Here is a 17,252-nt window from a genome sequence, read left to right as displayed (position 1 = left end):
TGTTTGGAAGTTTCTTCCCCCTTTTCCTCTTTTTGTTCACACAAACTGTGCCTCTGTACTACCTGGGCCTGGTCATTCCTGCCCAAAGCTCCCTGGGCTTGTATTTCAGACTGATTCAGTGTCTCACTAGGTCAAGTGGACAGAGTTGAAATTCAACCTAAGTATCAGGAGACCCTATCACTTACGAGTGACTTAAAAATATCCCACACTCCTATTACAGAAAAATGCCAGGACTGACCCCAACATTCCAGGCCCCCCTTGCACAAGCTGGCCTTGCTGTTGAGTCTCGTTCACCTTCCATATCATTTTATTTAACATAATGTGAAAGCTTCTCAGTGGGGCAAGGCAGACTGCAGTCCAGTACTGCAATAATTAAAAATCAAAAATAAAGAATTTCATGTGAAAAGAGCAATAAAAAGAGCCTTATGTGTAGGGAGTTACTCTTTAGAAGTTGCAAAAAGAGAGAGGACCACTGGCAAGACTTTCAGTGTCTTCAGGATAGGGCCACTGAAAAGACTGTTGGAGGGCTATCACATTGCTGTGGTGCTGACAGGATGGGTGAGATTCAAGAACAGACAGCAGAAAGCTGAACTTCTAGGAACATTGTGTATTTCAGAAGCGGCATTTGAGCTGCTTTCACACTCACTTTTGCTACATTCTGTGAGAATTTCAACATATCCAACACCTCTGGGACCAAGGACTGTGCAACAGGGGACACCGCCCAACACCGTCTCCCAATGCCATGGTGCCATTTAAAAAAGCTCCTCACTTTACCCTTTGCACAGCTTTCCTGAACCTGGAAATGTGGGACTCCTAGTTTTATTTAAGGAACTGCAGGAACAAAGGAGCTCTGGTTTTATTTAAGCGATTGTGGGCGCAGTCCTAACCCACTTTCCAGCACCGGCATAGCTGTGCCAGTGGGACATGTGCTGCAGTTGGGTGGCACTCATGGAGGCCTCCTCAAAGTAAGGGAATGTTTGTTTCCTTACCTCAGAGCTGCATTGCCCTTATGTCAGTGCTGGAAAATGGGTTAGGATTGTGGCCTGTGCCAGCAAAGGAGCTCCTTTGTTGGTACAATCGCTTAAATAAAACCAGAAGTCCCACACTTCCAGGTTTGGGAAGACTGTGTGAGGACCACAGTAAGGAAGCAGATCAGTGTTAGGCTGGAGGAAGGTGGTGGTGGTGGCATACTCATGGTGAAGGACACGCCAAATCCACCAGCCCCCTTGTCTTCCCCTGCCATTTGCTGCTGATGCAAGCCACATCTGGTTGCTACATGGTTGGGTCAGCAGTGTCTGTGACCAGGCAGTAGACTTTTCTCAGTGTTCACATTACAGGGGAAATTGTAGCTACCCTACCTTTTGTGATGGCCCCCTACACTATTGTTTTTTAGAAGGCTACAGAGGACTCATGATCTGACTAAAATTGGAGAATGCTGAGGTTTGTAGGCCTCCTTAAGAGCTCTCTCCTATCCCCACCCCACTCTCCATAATTTCAGCACTGTGTCTTCACATGTCATGTGCCTTTATGACTTTGCACTTTGCATTCCTTGAGAGTGGCTATCTTTGGACTCTAAACGTTGAGACAGCTGTTTTGACTGCTCCTTGTAAGATCTCAACAATCTGAGCCATGGTTGCATATATTCTCTATTAAAACTGTCCATTATGGCAACATCTATTATGCATGCTTAGTAAATACATTATTAATTCTGCTTTAGTTCATTGTGAGAAGGGACAAAGCACTATCTGGCCAAATGAAGCTCCATTTCCCCTAACCACTAGATCCACTCAGCCCCCTTCTTGCTTTTGAGTGTTCATTGTCCACACATCACAAAGCTTCTTGATAAGAGACAATATGATTGAGGCAAAGTAGCTTCTTTCCAATCCACCATCTGATACACTGTAATGACCCTCTTGGGAAAACATTTTTTTCTTTTTCTTTCGTAAATGGTGCCACCACAAGAGTTAAGAATAAAGGACCTTTTCTCTTGCCAATGTTTTAAAACTCCTTTTATTTGAAAAAGTGAATGGAAAAATATAGTGAAATGAAATCAGACCTTCTGTTGTATGGGCTTCCCAATGGGAAATAGATGTAAATATCAAGGGGTGGGAAGAAGGACAGGATTCAAACATACATAATAAATACAATCAAACAGTATCAGAAAAGGGTTATTCCATGGAGTGGGCTCCTTCTGTGATAGAAGACCACAGTCTTGCAAAATTCAAATCTGTGATAAGGGCTAGGACCATAGCATTGTAAAAACGTGTGGTTTTTCTATACACAGTGGATATGAAACTGCTAGCAGCCAATTCACAAGAAACATCTTTCATGCTATCAGAGGCTTAATTATATGACTGCAATGATCACATGAAGGTGCCAACCACAATTTTCCAATCATTAATTGAGGGGCAGATCAAGCACTGCTTCTGTTGAGGTTTCACTGAAAGGGACTGAACTCCACCAAGTGCAAATATGGCATTAACTTGCAGCTGTGGACATGTGAATCCTCCATACACAATGCACGTGGTTGCAATGGGGGTGGACTGAGGGCATGAAATAATCCTAAACTAGTTTTGATTTATACTTCCCATGAAACATAATGTATGGCCATGTGCCACACCTATTCATGTTAAGGCTGAGAAGAGGATAGAGGAACTATGTCAGTTGAATTTAGATCAGTAAATAAACCATGAGATCATGATTCTAAGGCCACAAAGGACTATTGCAACTGTTTGTTTTTGGTGCTCACAAGCCTGGGAAAGTTACCCAGCCCTTCTTCCACCAGTCTATGAAAGTACTATTGAAAAATATCAAATCAATCGTATCAAAACAGAAGCTGGGGCAGAGGGAAGGAAAATTGATGGGCATAAACAGGGTGCAAGAAAAAGATTAGGAATAATCAGAATCTTGGTTGACTATGCTTTCCCCATGCTGTGCAAAACAGGCATGCCAGTCCCCATCTAGCCCCATTTACAAAGTAACAGCATTTCTACCCCCATTCCCCTAATTGCAACTCTAACCACTACAGCAGTGGTTAACCCTGTCTCATCCATTACTTGGAGACATGGGGATGGATCAGGGCTGGTGGCAGGTCAATGCTAAACATAGAAGGCCCCAATTGTATATACCAATTATATTTTCACTGTGGATGGGTGGCCCAAATCCATTTTACTACTTTATGCTTTGGAATGGCCTGTATATTTGACAGTATTATTGTAAACGTGACAATGCCAACTCATTTCCAACTCATCCAACGTTCATCCAGTCATCATTAAATAAATTATCCATGCACATCCCACTAGAAAACCAGCTCTTTCATAATTGACCAAGAAAGTATGTTGATTTTCTGACTCTTTTAAGAAAATATGTAAAATAAATAAATAGATATATAAAAGAAAGGAGGGGGGGGGTCTTCACATCACCAAGGGTTATTCAGGGCAGATCACAGAAAAGTGCTTATACAGATTGGAATTTTGTCAGCAGATGCCTCCTTAAGAAACAGCAATGAATTCTAGATGGCAAATCTCAGGCCAACCTGCCACAACAGTAGTGGAAATGTAGGTTCTACTGAGACTCCGTTGCTTTCACATCAACCTTAAGCTATCTCTCTCCATTTTTAGATGCTAGGAGGGAGACAATGAAGTATATCAGAGTCAAGGTCAGGTGTCTGGGTTTGAAAACTAGGCACCCTATCTATTGGAATCTCATAGCTAGTATAGTGGAAAAATCTGCAATGATTTAATTTGAAGAAGAAAGACTTTCAAGCAGGTTAGAGAAAGGGCCAGGATGAAGGAAGAAAGAGGTCACCACTCTGTCTTTTAATGCAGACATGGTCACACTGCTTTTACTGATTAAAAGAGAGAAGAATGTCAGAGAAGATGAAGCTTCCTCTATTGTAGTGTTATGGGGGCGGGAGCTGCTCCTGCCAAAATTCTTCTTTCCATACAAAAATTAAATGGCAGAAATGCTCTGTCCTGTATGGAATCTGACAAGTCCTAGATCCTATTTACATGAGATGGAAACTGTCAAAAAGTGCAGATCCTTATGGGTTTCAATAATCAGAAGATACAAAGGGCTGACGCATGAAGTCTGCTGCTTCGTGGCCTACAATCCCTTTCCTTGTTTGTATAACTGTTTAGCAACTCCCTAAATTTTTTACCAGCGCAAAACAAACACAAACATGTTCATAACACACAGGAGGTTAAACTGACATGTATAATAGAATGAAATCGTAAAAGTCCTAAGGTGTATTGTGGAATGTACCACTTCAGACTTCACGTGAGGAATTCCATTTTTTGAAAACCCCATGTAAAATAAGAAAAACCCTGGCAAGAAGAAAAGAAGTTCATCAAAAAGGGTCGTCTAGCCCAGCCTCTCCTTCCTTTCTTTACTAGTTTTCTACTTGCAGGAAGAAAAAGAAAAGGAAAAAAAAGCATAAACCAGCATTGAAAACGTGACTCCCCCACCTTGAATCTGCAATGGAACAGTGCACTGTACCAGCTCAGGACTCTTCCACTTCACATGCAGATCTGTACTGAAGAATATAATTCTGGTCCATCCCTTGCAGCATTCCTTCATTAACCACCTGAGCCTATTTCCGATTAAGCTTCCCTTGCGCAATCAAGAATAACTATATATGCACAGTTCCAAGACATCACTAGGCATGAATTCCTCAGCTATACCATTTCCCTTGAATCTTTAAAAAATGTATCATGTCCTGACAGCTGTCCTGTAAAATAACATGGTTGCAAGGATGAAATAGAAAGTTAAGAAACACAGCAAGATCCATAGGAGGCAGAGGTGTTCAGTGGCTTTCCCTTTTATGAGGAAATTTCCCCTGAAAGGCCTGATTCTGCATCCCACTGACTTTGTTCATCTCCACCTTATTCTATTATCCCTCAAGTATTCAGAGATGGAGGATGGTATCCTTGAGCAATCAATGGGTGAAATCTTGATCAGTACAATTTGATGAAGCAGTGCCATCAACTGAAGCTTCATTAATTTGCACAGACTGAGGATTTAGTGCTACTAAAGCATTTTTAAAGAATCCTTTCTATGATGTATTTTCTTTAGGGATATGGAAGATGTGAAGGCAACAGATGTTTTACCCATTGCTGGATTCAGAGAAGGAAACTGTGAAATCAATACAGTAACACACACACACACACACACACACACACGCACACACAAATTTTGCAAAGATTGCGAGATTTGCAGATGCAATGTCAGAATTTCCTGTAAGTCCCTGAAGATATCAAACAAAAGCAAAAAAAAGAAAAAAAAAGAAAAATGAAAAAAAGAAAGCCAACCAAAAGTGTTGCACTTGCTCCAGGGTGGTAGATGCTTTCTCCTCAGATGCTTTATCTGTTGGGCTTTACTGAACAGGTAAAACCATCAGCTAGAATGACAAATCCATCATAACACTATGCCCAGCTATGCCTCTGGCATATCAGCTATTCTACATGAGTGGAAAGTAAGTAGCAATGTAGCTTGGATAAGCTGGTGTGATATGTACATACTACTCCATCTATTCTGTGCATGTTCCTAAGGGGCAAGGATTTTCAAGTAAGTCTGAACCTTTGACTTCACATGTAATCTCAGTGCCCATGAATGAGCTTTCACCTCCTTCTCAGGAAGAAAAAAACCAAACAACTGTTCTCTAGAGAATACCATTCTAATCTGCATACAAAGCTTTGCCACCTCCACTGCTTTCAAAGGAAAGCTAAGATGTTGCAGAAGGTGCTCTTTGCAGACTGCACTTGCCATCCTGCAGTCCATTGCAAAAACATCTCAACAGAGTTGCTTAGCCTCAAAACTACACTCCCTAGTATGGAGATGGTGTTGTATGTGAATAACGATGGCTGTGCAAGGGAAGCAAGTGAGGATTACATACTCCAAATTAATAAAGAAACTGAATTGGAAGTGTCCTCAGGTTTGCCTTTCCTCCGTAAGTGCTCCAGTCGCCCTGGCATCTGACTGGCCAGGGAATCAACTAGGGAGCAGCACATGTTCCAGGAGATAGGTGATGGAGTCCCAGTGCTTCCAAAGTAGGAAGAGAAAAAGAATGAGCAAGGTGGTGCTCAGGAGACGCATGCGGGTCTTCATCAGAGGTGTGATGAAATTGGCAATGGTGGAGACAAAGACCAGCAGCACAGCCATCAAGGCCAAGATGACATTAATGAACTTGCCCAGCAGGGCACGGGCATTGGCATTTTCCACTCCTTCCAGTTGCACTACCTGTTGCTGCTGCTGCTGAAGTTCCAGCTTGGTGACACGAGTCAGGCAGGACTCCACAGCCTCCTGTGGGAGAAACAGAAAGGGAACCCACATTAGTTCAGTGGAGCAAAGCCTCTGGTGCAGCTCCTTCCCTTCACAGCAGCAAACTTCACACTGTGCTAGTACTACTGTGCTGGTACTCAAGCCAACAAGCCTGAATACAGCAGCACATTGCACCATTCTATTCTGATATCTCTGTTGTGGCCCATGGGGTGAGGAAGGTTTTCCTCACTTCATCTATGTCATCGGTGCCTTCTGCAACTAAAGAGAGGGCAAGGGACAACATAAAATTGACTAATAGCTGGCAGTAGGTTTTCCAGAAAAAGTTGAACATTTTCTTTGACATTTTGCAGATATTTCAATTTTCAAATGCAGTGGTTCTCAAACTTCTTAGCACTGGGACTCACTTTTTAGAATGAAAATCTGTAGGGACCCACCGAAAGTGATGTCATTAACCTGGAAGTGATGTCCTAGCCGCTTCCATGTGACATCTGTCACTTCCAGGTGACGGCATCAAGCAGGAAAATTAACACCCCCATACTACAAAATTAAACCAAATTAATTTGGTTACAATAACTTTAAATTTTTGTTTAAAATAAAAAAGAACTTTCCTAACCCTACAAAGTAGTTGCTGATCTGTTTTAAAAAAAAAAAATTCCCCATATACCCAAAAGTTACAATCTTAGTCACATTTACCCAGGAGTAAGACCCTATTGACTATCATTGTTAAAAGCATATACCTAGAAGACTGTTAAAAGTACAAATCTGTCACATTTCCCCAGATGCAGTCACATACCATGGTAGCATCAAGTCTAATATTTTAAAAATAAAATACACATTGAAATGAATGGGGACCCACCTGAAATTGGCTTGCAACCCACCTAGTGGATCCTAACCCACAGTCTGAGAAACACTGTTCTAATGTTCAACATTGACTTGGATCTGGTTTGTGGATTTGATGCACATTTAGTAAACTAGATTAAAAACATGTGTCATGCTAAACTAACAGTCTGTATATATATCTCAAAAAGTTATTCCCAGTAGCCAGAAATATTTGAACTGAACTATTTAATTACTAGATCACACTTAATGCGGTTTTAGAATCAAACAAATTCAAAGCTGCACTTAGTTAGAAATTATTTTTGATGGAATACTTGGAATTGTTTTAAGATGTTTATCGACAGTACTTAAAAATATTTTTACCCTGCCTCAACCAGAGGAATCTTGCATGAAAAACTACAAACTTCATGAAATGAAACAATTTAAACTAATTAATATCAGAAAAAAACTAAGCAAATGCAACAGTATCCCTGCAATTTAATAGTATACAATTACCTTACATTGTTTAAAAATATAAGCAAAGACTTTTCCCCATTGAAAGAAAACATTCTGCCCATTGTGGATAGGCACCACAGAAATGTATGGAGAGCGGAATAGCTGGGGCACAGCTCAAGACAAGTTGTGTGCAACCCTAAGGCCTTCCAGAGAGCCAACAAGATAGGTTTTCATCAATGTGCCACATATATCGGAGAAAATAATTATAATGGGATTGGAACAAACAGGTGGCGCAACAGGATGGGCTGGGCACACTCATTTGTGATAAATAGAGTGCCAGTGTAGCTGTATTAGTAAAAAAAAATGTCTCTACAAAACATTAATGAAGGTGTGTGGCTTTTGGGTTCCAAATGTATGCCATACACGTTAAACTATATTGTCTTTTCTTCTGTGTATCAAATTCAATTAGTCACACCATAATGTTTCCCACGTTGCCACATGGGGGCAGAAGAATACTAACTCTATAGTGGACACATTTGACCATTCTCAACTGGAAGCATTTCATACATGAGATTGGACATTACAACGTTCTACTCAAAAGAGGACAACAACAAAGTACAACAGAGCACTGCCCAGGTGCCGTTAATACTGTGTGACAGAGCGGGTGTAGCAATAAACCACAGCTCTTCAGGCCTGAGTTTTATTTCCAGTTTTGTAACTGAGCTGACATGCTCCTTGCCTCAGTTTCCATAGCAGCAAGAATGATCGTACAAACTGGAGTTTCTATCCATTACTTAAAATGTCACTGCCTGAGTCCTTTCCTTTGAGCCTCAAATAACTGTGCCGTGAGCTTAAGCAACCTCTTTAAGCCTGGGTCAATTCTGTGTGCTCTTTGGCAAGTAACTATATGAAATACAGGAGAGCATCATGGGTTGGCCAGGTTATGAGGATAACATAATTTTTCTAACACAAAAAGAACACAATGTGTAGGCATGGTAATGAAAGACAGAAGAGAATGGATTGCAGAGAGATGACCCAAAGCTAAGTTTCGAAGTAAAACTCTCCCTCCTTCAAATATACAGTAAGTCCCATTCTTCTCCCTCTGGGATACAAGAAACATATTTTCAGACCCCTTGCTTTCCCCATATACAAAAGAAATCTATGCACAGGGAATGATCTGAAGGTACACAACATGGTTATTAAGCACAAAATCCAGGCACTGTACAAACATTCAGTTGAAGGTCTGACCGGACCTCAGTTTATTCCATTTGGGATCTGTATTCAAGCTATTCTGGGTTCTTTAAAAGGAGAAGAATATGTAAATAAATGCAATCAAGTGGTTGTTTGATCACCTGTGGAAGCATTTCACAAATCCCCATACCTGAATGTCCCTCGCTCTCTCATAGGATTGGTAAGCCACTTTCTCCTCCATGCTGGCCAGTTCCTGCTTGAGATTGGTCATCTCATTTTGGTGAAGCTCTGTCAGATCATTCAGCTGCTCTTCCAGACGTTCATATCTGGGTAATGGGAGAGAAAGAGAGACAGTAAACATGCAACAGGTGAGAACCCTGAGTTGCGCACATCAACTTGTGTGTCAGTCAGGAAGCCACATCCTGTCCCAGGTCAGATTCAAAAAAGAAAAACGTTGACTGTCTCTTACTATTATTGATATTGATCTCAGTGTTTTTAAGTGCTCTTATTGAAAACTGCCCTGAATTCTGGGAGAAGTGCAGGGTATACATTTTGAAAGGACATAAATAGAGAAAGCCTTTAACAAGAAAGCGAACTTGTGGATAACTCTTATTATCTTTTTGTTCCAGAAAAAAACCAGCAACGTTCTAAAGAAGACAGCCTGCCTGAAACACGTGGGAGGAACAACAGTCAATTTCCACTTAACAGCCAAGTATGTTTGTTGGTCCAGGAACAAAAGAAGAAAGACACAGACTTCTTCCCAAAAGCCAGCCCTCCTCTTGCTTCTATGCATTCAGCCTTTGACAGTCAGCTCAGGGTTTGCTCAAGAGCTTCTTCACCCACCCACTCTCTCTTGCAGCCTATTGACAAGCAGAAATTAAGCAGATCAATTTCAGTCTTGTGTACTCACAAACAATCCATGATCTCGTTGCTCTAAACTACGGCCAAATCTAGATCACCAGCACATGTTGATGTGCTCACTGGCTTAGCAGCATTGTTACATGTGCAGTCACATTACATGTGAGCCCCCTACTTCATCCTCTTCTCCCTCTACCCTCACCAGCCACCATAGACCCCCCCTCCTCCTGCTGGCTGAAGTAGCTGTGGAGCTGGATCACTTTCACTGAGAGTCCAGCAGAGAGAGAGAGAGAGAGAGAGAGAGACACTGCACACAGCCCCACACTTGCAAATACCGCTGCTATTTTGCAAATATTGCTTGGAAAATCCTTATCAGTTAGGGCTAAAATGATGTCTTGACCTGCCAGCACTGGCTTTCTGGGGGATAGGGGACGCTAAGCTTTTCAGGTGCCTGAACGCCTGTGTAAAGCAGCGCCTCCCCCTTCGAGCCATTTGTGGTTGCAAAAGCATTTTAAAGGTGTCTCCTCTGCTTTGCTTTCACAACTGTGAATGGCTCTGAAGGTGAGAAGGAGAGGCTGCTTTACACAGGCACCTGAAAAACTTAGCACTTTGCCTCCCCCCCCCCCCAACACCAGTGCCTGCCATAACAGCAAGGCTGAGTGATGTGGTCCTGGCAGTTGGATGTCTGGGGCCCTCTGCACTAGAGCAACCACCTGTTGAGAAGTTAGGAACACAGATGGTAGATACAAACCCCAAGAAAATAATGCTCTGCACATTCTCTGCAATGCAGTTGCTCTTTTTCCTTTTAACATCGTAAATCATTAAAACAGCCCTGTCAAAGTGACTTGGCTATTGTATCAAGATCGAAAATAAAAGGCAAGATCAGCTCCCACAAGTTAAAAACAGCAATAAAGGAAATAAATGAGGTCACCACATGAATAGTTGGGCTCTTTATAGTCATATATTTTTGGCTGCATTTGTGGCTGTGTTACCATTCAACCTGGTGTGTTAATGAAAAAAATATTATAGCTTCCTGCATTTTTCTCTGCCACCTGAGAAAATTTGCTACTTCAAATAAAGCTGCTCATGTGAACAAGCTGTGTGTAGAGAGAGAAGAATTAGTCATAGCATAAACTCAGTGGAAAGCCCGAAACAAGAGAAATCACATTCATTGCACTTAAGCTCCTTAGGACTATTTGTCTAAATCCTTTGGGAATTAACACTGCCTACAGACCTATATGCAGGGGCGTCGTGGTACATTTTGAACTCACCATGACACACTCCCACTAAGACCATACAAAAATTACAGTAACAAAATCAACATTAAATGTCTCCATTATTGTGTTCTCTTGTCACTTATTCTTCCTTAGAAACTACCATACTCCATTTAGGTCCAAATCCTAACCAATTTTCCAGCACTGGCATAGCTGTGCCAATGGAACGTGTGCTGCATCCTATAGTTGGGTGGCACACATGGAGGCCTCCTCAAAGTAAGGGAATGTTCGTTCCCTTACCTCAAAGCTGCATTCCCCTTATGTTGGTGCTGGAAAGTGGGTTAGGATTTTGCCCTTAATGAGGTAGCTCATTGCATCTCAAATTATTGGGAGTGAGTTACAATGGTTTAAAACCAATGTATAAAAATGAAATTAAAAATATTTCAGATAACTTCTCCTATGTATGTTTGTACATACATAGGCTTCTATGCAAGCCTATGTTTGTTTACTTAGAAGTAAGTTCCACTATGTTCAATATTGCTGGCTCAGTTATTAACATATGCCCCTAGGCAAATTTCTCAGTTTGCCTCATGCTGAGCATGGCGCTTCTTCTTGACTAAGGTCCTTTGAAAAACATTTCAAAAGTAGCACCTGAGCACTCCTGCTGATGACTTCAGCACTCCTGCTATAAGAGCTCTGTCTTTTCCACCAACTTCCACGGGGGCCATCAAAGTCTTGGGGCACTGCCTGGAGGTGGCTGAGGCCTGGAGGAGGGCTAATACACTGAACATAAACCCTTACAAAACAAGTTCTCCTGGTTCAGAAGGCCACAATGCAAGTAACAACTTGCTCTAGATGGGGGTAGTGCTCCCTCTGAAGGAGCAGGTTCATAGCCTGGGAATCCTCCTGGATCCACAGCTGGCCTTGGATGGCGAAGTGGCATCTGTGGCCAGAGTGGTTTTCATACAGCTCCAGTCAGATGGATTTGGCTATAGTGATCCATGCCCTAGAGACATCTCGCCTAGACTACTGTAATGCACTCTACATGGAGTTACCTTTCAAGATATTTCAGAAGATTCAGTTAGTGAGGATGTGGCGAGTTTGTCATTGTGGCTTGGCAAGCTGATTCTGCCATGCCATTGCTCCAGCAGCTACACAGGCTCCCCAGTCCATTCTGAGCTCAATTCAAGGTATTGCTAATTGCCTTTAAAACCCTGCATAATCTAGGACTAAGGAGCACCTTCCCCATAAAAACATGCATGCTCCCTACAATTGTCAGATGGGGCCCTATTTAGGATACCAATAGCATTTGAAGCCATGGGGATGGCGGCAGGGCCTTTTCTATTGTGGCACCATATCTCTGGAACCAGCATCCAGAGAACCTAAGGACAGCCCTCTCTATATATGGTTTTCAGCAGGGTTTAAAAACATATTTCTCTCGGCTTTTGATGAGAGAGGAACCACTTAGGGATCCCTTTTTAATTTAACACCTATAGGTATTGGCTGCAGTATTACATTAGTTCAATTCTTTATATTGGTGTTGTTACACCTTTTAATCTGTTCTAGTAGTGTTTTAATTGGTTTTATTTAATGTTTTTATTAATTATGTGGTTTTGTAATTTTATTGTTGTACACCGTTTTGAGTGTTTGGAAAAGCAGTATAAAAATCTTATAAATAAATAAAATGAAGATCTAGCACTTTGCCTCCCCCACTATACCCCTACACATAAGGTTACATCTCAAGATGCATATGCATCTGTAGATCTCTGTTGTGTGGTTATTGTTACCGTATACTGGATGACTGGCAGCTGTGGCCCAGACAGCACTTTACATGCATGTCCATAGCCCAATGATCCCCTTTTTGCTTGAAAAACTGCTTGGAGAGGGAGCAACGAAAAATGGAGAGGCAGGGGAAAATATAAGTTCTTTCTGTGATATTATATCTGTCACCAGTGTGCAGTAGCTGGCAGGCAGCACTGAGGACAACAGTGCAATTAGCTCAATTGAGGGACTGCTGCCATTCCTACTTTCTCTTCCCCTCCCTCTCTACAACACTTTCCTCTCACGAAGCCTATTTACATAGGGTTGGAAGGTGGTGGTTCAGCTGTTCCTGTTTCAATGCTGCAAGGGCCAGAGGAAGTACCTATCTCATTGCTCCAGTGGTGTAAGGAAAGGAATGCACCACAGCAACATAGGGGTCCAATATTGGGCTCTGCCCCAGGGCCTTCTGCCTCTGGTGGCCCATTCAAAAACACCACTTCTCTCTTTCTGTTTTGTTATTACTGTACGTGGTGGCTCTTAGAGACTTGCATAATTAAAAACTGGGTTTTGTTCTAGTTCAGTCTTGTCACTTTTTTTTAAAACTTTCCAGTTCAGTTCCAGCCCAGACATTATCTTCAAAAACCTGATTTGACAACTAGTTCAAACACTATGAACTAGTTTACACACATTTCATGCTCAATATCGTCACTTTAGTGTACAATGCAACTCTAAGAAATGAATACAGAGATTGCTATTTAGCTTGAGAAAACTATTCTCAAGTTTACGATCACATCTCAACAGTTTTCAATCTGTTTTTTGAATGTTTTAAAAGTTTCAACAAACAAAATGCATACAACAGTATAAAAACCAGGAAAACAAGGTGTTCATCATACCATTGCAAGCTGAGCATCTGATAACCAAACACTTTTGAACTAGTTACCATGTTTGTGTCTAAGGCCTGAGCCTACCATTCTGCAGCACTGCTCTTGTGCACACTGCCAGTCACAGACATTGTGAAAGTGTCGTAAAGCACTTCATGACAGTCCAGCAGTACTTGTCACTGGTGCAGAGGCAAACGCAGGCAGGCACTGATCTCTCATGATGGTGGGAGAAGGAGTGGCCAGCAGAAGATGGTAAGTCTGGCAGTGGGGAAGCATTCCGCGGCATGGGGAAGATGGGGAGAAGGTGGAGTGAGGAGTGAAACTGGGCAGGGGGAGGGCAACTTGGGGGGTGGTTTAGGCTTGGAACAGGGGCAGGGATGGCAGCAAAGGCTGCAGCCAGGTCCTATACCCCCTCCTCTACTTTGGAGGTTTACATGGGTCTCCTTGGATCTGCGCTAGTGATTGAACTGGTGTAGATCTGAGTAGACCTGTAGTGACTGCTGGGACTCAACACAGGATAAGGGAACAAATGTTCTGGCAGCCTCTTTGCCCACACAGGATACAGAAGCAGCTATTTCAGCACCAGATAGGATTCGGCTGCCCATTTATTTCTGGGTCAGGCTCAAGGCTACCCAGAGATTTTATGTTCACTGAAACCTTCTCTCTGTACCAATTTTTGGTTCTGGTTCCATTCAATTCTACATAAGAACATAAGAACAGCCCCACTGGATCAGGCCATAGGCCCATCTAGTCCAGCTTCCTGTATCTCACAGCGGCCCACCAAATGCCCCAGGGAGCACACCAGATAACAAGAGACCTCATCCTGGTGCCCTCCCCTACATCTGGCATTCTGACTTAACCCATTTCTAAAATCAGGAGGTTGCGCATACACATCATGGCTTGTACCCCATAATGGATTTTTCCTCCAGAAACTTGTCCAATCCCCTTTTAAAGGCATCTAGGCTAGACGCCAGCACCACATCCTGTGGCAAGGAGTTCCACAGACCGACCACACGCTGAGTAAAGAAATATTTTCTTTTGTCTGTCCTAACCCGCCCAACACTCAATTTTAGTGGATGTCCCCTGGTTCTGGTATTATGTGAGAGTGTAAAGAGCATCTCCCTATCCACTCTGTCCATTCCCTGCATAATTTTGTATGTCTCAATCATGTCCCCCCTCAGGCGTCTCTTTTCTAGGCTGAAGAGGCCCAAACACCGTAGCCTTTCCTCATAAGGAAGGTGCCCCAGCCCCGTAATCATCTTAGTCGCTCTCTTTTGCACCTTTTCCATTTCCACTATGTCTTTTTTGAGATGCGGCGACCAGAACTGGACACAATACTCCAGGTGTGGCCTTACCATCGATTTGTACAACGGCATTATAATACTAGCCGTTTTGTTCTCAATACCCTTCCTAATGATCCCAAGCATAGAATTGGCCTTCTTCACTGCCGCCGCACATTGGGTCGACACTTTCATCGACCTGTCCACCACCACCCCAAGACCTCTCTCCTGATCTGTCACAGACAGCTCAGAACCCATCAGCCTATATCTAAAGTTTTGATTTTTTGCCCCAATGTGCATGACTTTACACTTACTGACATTGAAGCGCATCTGCCATTTTGCTGCCCATTCTGCCAGTCTGGAGAGATCCTTCTGGAGCTCCTCACAATCACTTCTGGTCTTTACCACTCGGAAAAGTTTGGTGTCGTCTGCAAACTTAGCCACTTCACTGCTCAACCCTGTCTCCAGGTCATTTATGAAGAGGTTGAAAAGCACCGGTCCCAGGACAGATCCTTGGGGCACACCGCTTTTCACCTCTCTCCATTGTGAAAATTGCCCATTGACACCCACTCTCTGCTTCCTGGCCTCCAACCAGTTCTCAATCCATGAGAGGACCTGTTCTCTAATTCCCTGATTATGGAGTTTTTTCAGTAGCCTTTGGTGAGGGACCGTGTCAAACGCCTTCTGAAAGTCCAGATATATAATGTCCATGGGTTCTCCCGCATCCACATGCCTGTTGACCTTTTCAAAGAATTCTATAAGGTTCGTGAGGCAAGACTTACCCTTACAGAAGCCATGCTGACTCTCCCTCAGCAAGGCCTGTTCGTCTATGTGTTTTGAGATCCTACCTTTGATGAGGCATCCCACCATCTTACCCGGTATGGATGTTAGGCTGACCGGCCTATAGTTTCCCGGGTCCCCCCTCTTTCCCTTTTTAAAAATAGGCATGACATTTGCTATCCTCCAATCTTCTGGCACCGTGGCCGTTTTGAGGGACAAGTTGCATACCTTAGTCAAGAGATCAGCAACTTCATTCTTCAATTCCTTAATAACCCTTGGGTGGATGCCATCAGGGCCCAGTGACTTATTGATCTTTAATTTATCAATGAGGTCTGAAACATCTTCTCTTTTAACCTCTATCTGACTTAACTCCTCGGATAGGAGGGGCCGTTCGGGCAGCGGTATCTGCCCGAGGTCTTCTGCCGTGAAGACAGATGCAAAGAACTCATTTAATTTCTCTGCCATCTCTAAGTCTCCTTTTATCTCCCCTTTCCCTCCCTCACCATCCAGAGGGCCAACCGCTGTAATTCTCCACTTACAGGGTCATACAATGGATGTAACAGATCGTGATGTTGGGAAGATTCACACTGAACTAGCAAAGAGCAGAGAGTTGAGGACAGAAATAACAGTGGCAGTCTCCTTTAAGGTACACTGTGATGAACATGCCTGCATAAGGCAGCCAATGGGAATACTACACTGATACTTCTACAAGGAATCAGAGCCTACCAATTCATATTCATTTTTGAACAGGCCATCAAAGAACCCTCCCAAAACTGCTAATGTTATTTCCATGCAGGCAAAGCTCAATTAAAACTAATGGTGCTTTGTTTCTTAACACCTCAGTCTTTGTCCCCTTTAAACTTCTCTTGCCCAGTGTAGGTTTTTAAGGATACCTATTGGCTTCCTCCTCCCATAATAGAAGGGCTATGATTTCCACCTGGGGGTGAGAAGCAATTTTTTCAACCTTCCCAAATTTGCACATAGCAGAAAGGCAAATGTGTTGAAAACATTATAGAAGCAAATATTTTTAAAGTTTAAAAAGCTCTCATAAACATGATGTTCATCCATCGTTTTTGAAGAAGACCTTGACTGCTTCGTCGCTCGCCCATTGCCACAGGAATTTAAAGTTTATAAAAGTTGGGGGGATGTCAAGACTTGCGTGTGAATTGGATTACAGTGAGGGTGATGTGCGCATAGTCAGCCTCACTCTCTCTTCCCAGATTCCATCTTACTCCAACGGCAGGACAAAAGTCGAAACAGTTGGAGATGGGCGGGGCGCAGTGGGCGCAGTCTCATAAACATAGAGTTAGCATGGTAGGATAATGGCCAGTATGAATACATTTGGGAAATGTTTGTTCAGATAAACTCTGTTATCACTAAAAGATAGGGCACAACCCTACAACATGTAGTGCCACTAGAACAAGCATTCTGGCAGCACTAGGTGCATTCTGACTGTCGCAAAAGGTGACCCACCAGAGCGCACGGGCTAGCTGCCACGAGAAGTGGTAAGCAGCTGGCTCCATGCAGCAGCGGACTCCAGATGCTCCCCACCCCAGGTAAAATCAAGCAGGGGTAGAAGGGAGATAGGGGGTGGGTGGGACAGTGTGGGGTGGATGGAATGGACCAGTGATGGAGCAGGGAGGAGGGCGGATTAGGACAAGGGGTGGGTTTGGTGGCAGTAACGTTCTCCTAATCCAAGCCTCCTTACCAGGCTTAATCCACCTTCACAGGTCCAC

At 43.0% G+C, this 17,252-nt stretch overlaps 1 protein-coding gene across 2 annotated transcripts in view; it reads right to left on the bottom strand.

Annotated features, from left to right (window-relative positions):
* Positions 1–1,992: 1,992 nt before the first annotated feature.
* Positions 1,993–17,252, bottom strand: part of TMCC2 (transmembrane and coiled-coil domain family 2) — a 116,667-nt gene continuing 101,407 nt past the window's right edge. For both annotated transcript variants that reach the window (XM_066625562.1, XM_066625563.1), the window contains 2 exons: positions 8,933–9,068; positions 1,993–6,300 (listed from right to left, as the gene is read on the bottom strand). In XM_066625562.1, the coding sequence (XP_066481659.1) occupies positions 5,989–6,300; positions 8,933–9,068 (448 nt within the window). In that variant the 3' untranslated portion in view covers positions 1,993–5,988. The remainder of the gene's footprint in view (positions 6,301–8,932; positions 9,069–17,252) is intronic.

The sequence above is a fragment of the Tiliqua scincoides genome, chromosome 4 (assembly GCF_035046505.1).
Source record: "Tiliqua scincoides isolate rTilSci1 chromosome 4, rTilSci1.hap2, whole genome shotgun sequence".
Lineage (NCBI taxonomy): Eukaryota > Metazoa > Chordata > Lepidosauria > Squamata > Scincidae > Tiliqua > Tiliqua scincoides.
The sequence above is the reverse complement of the archived record's forward strand: the minus strand, read 5'-3'. Positions and strand labels throughout refer to the sequence as shown.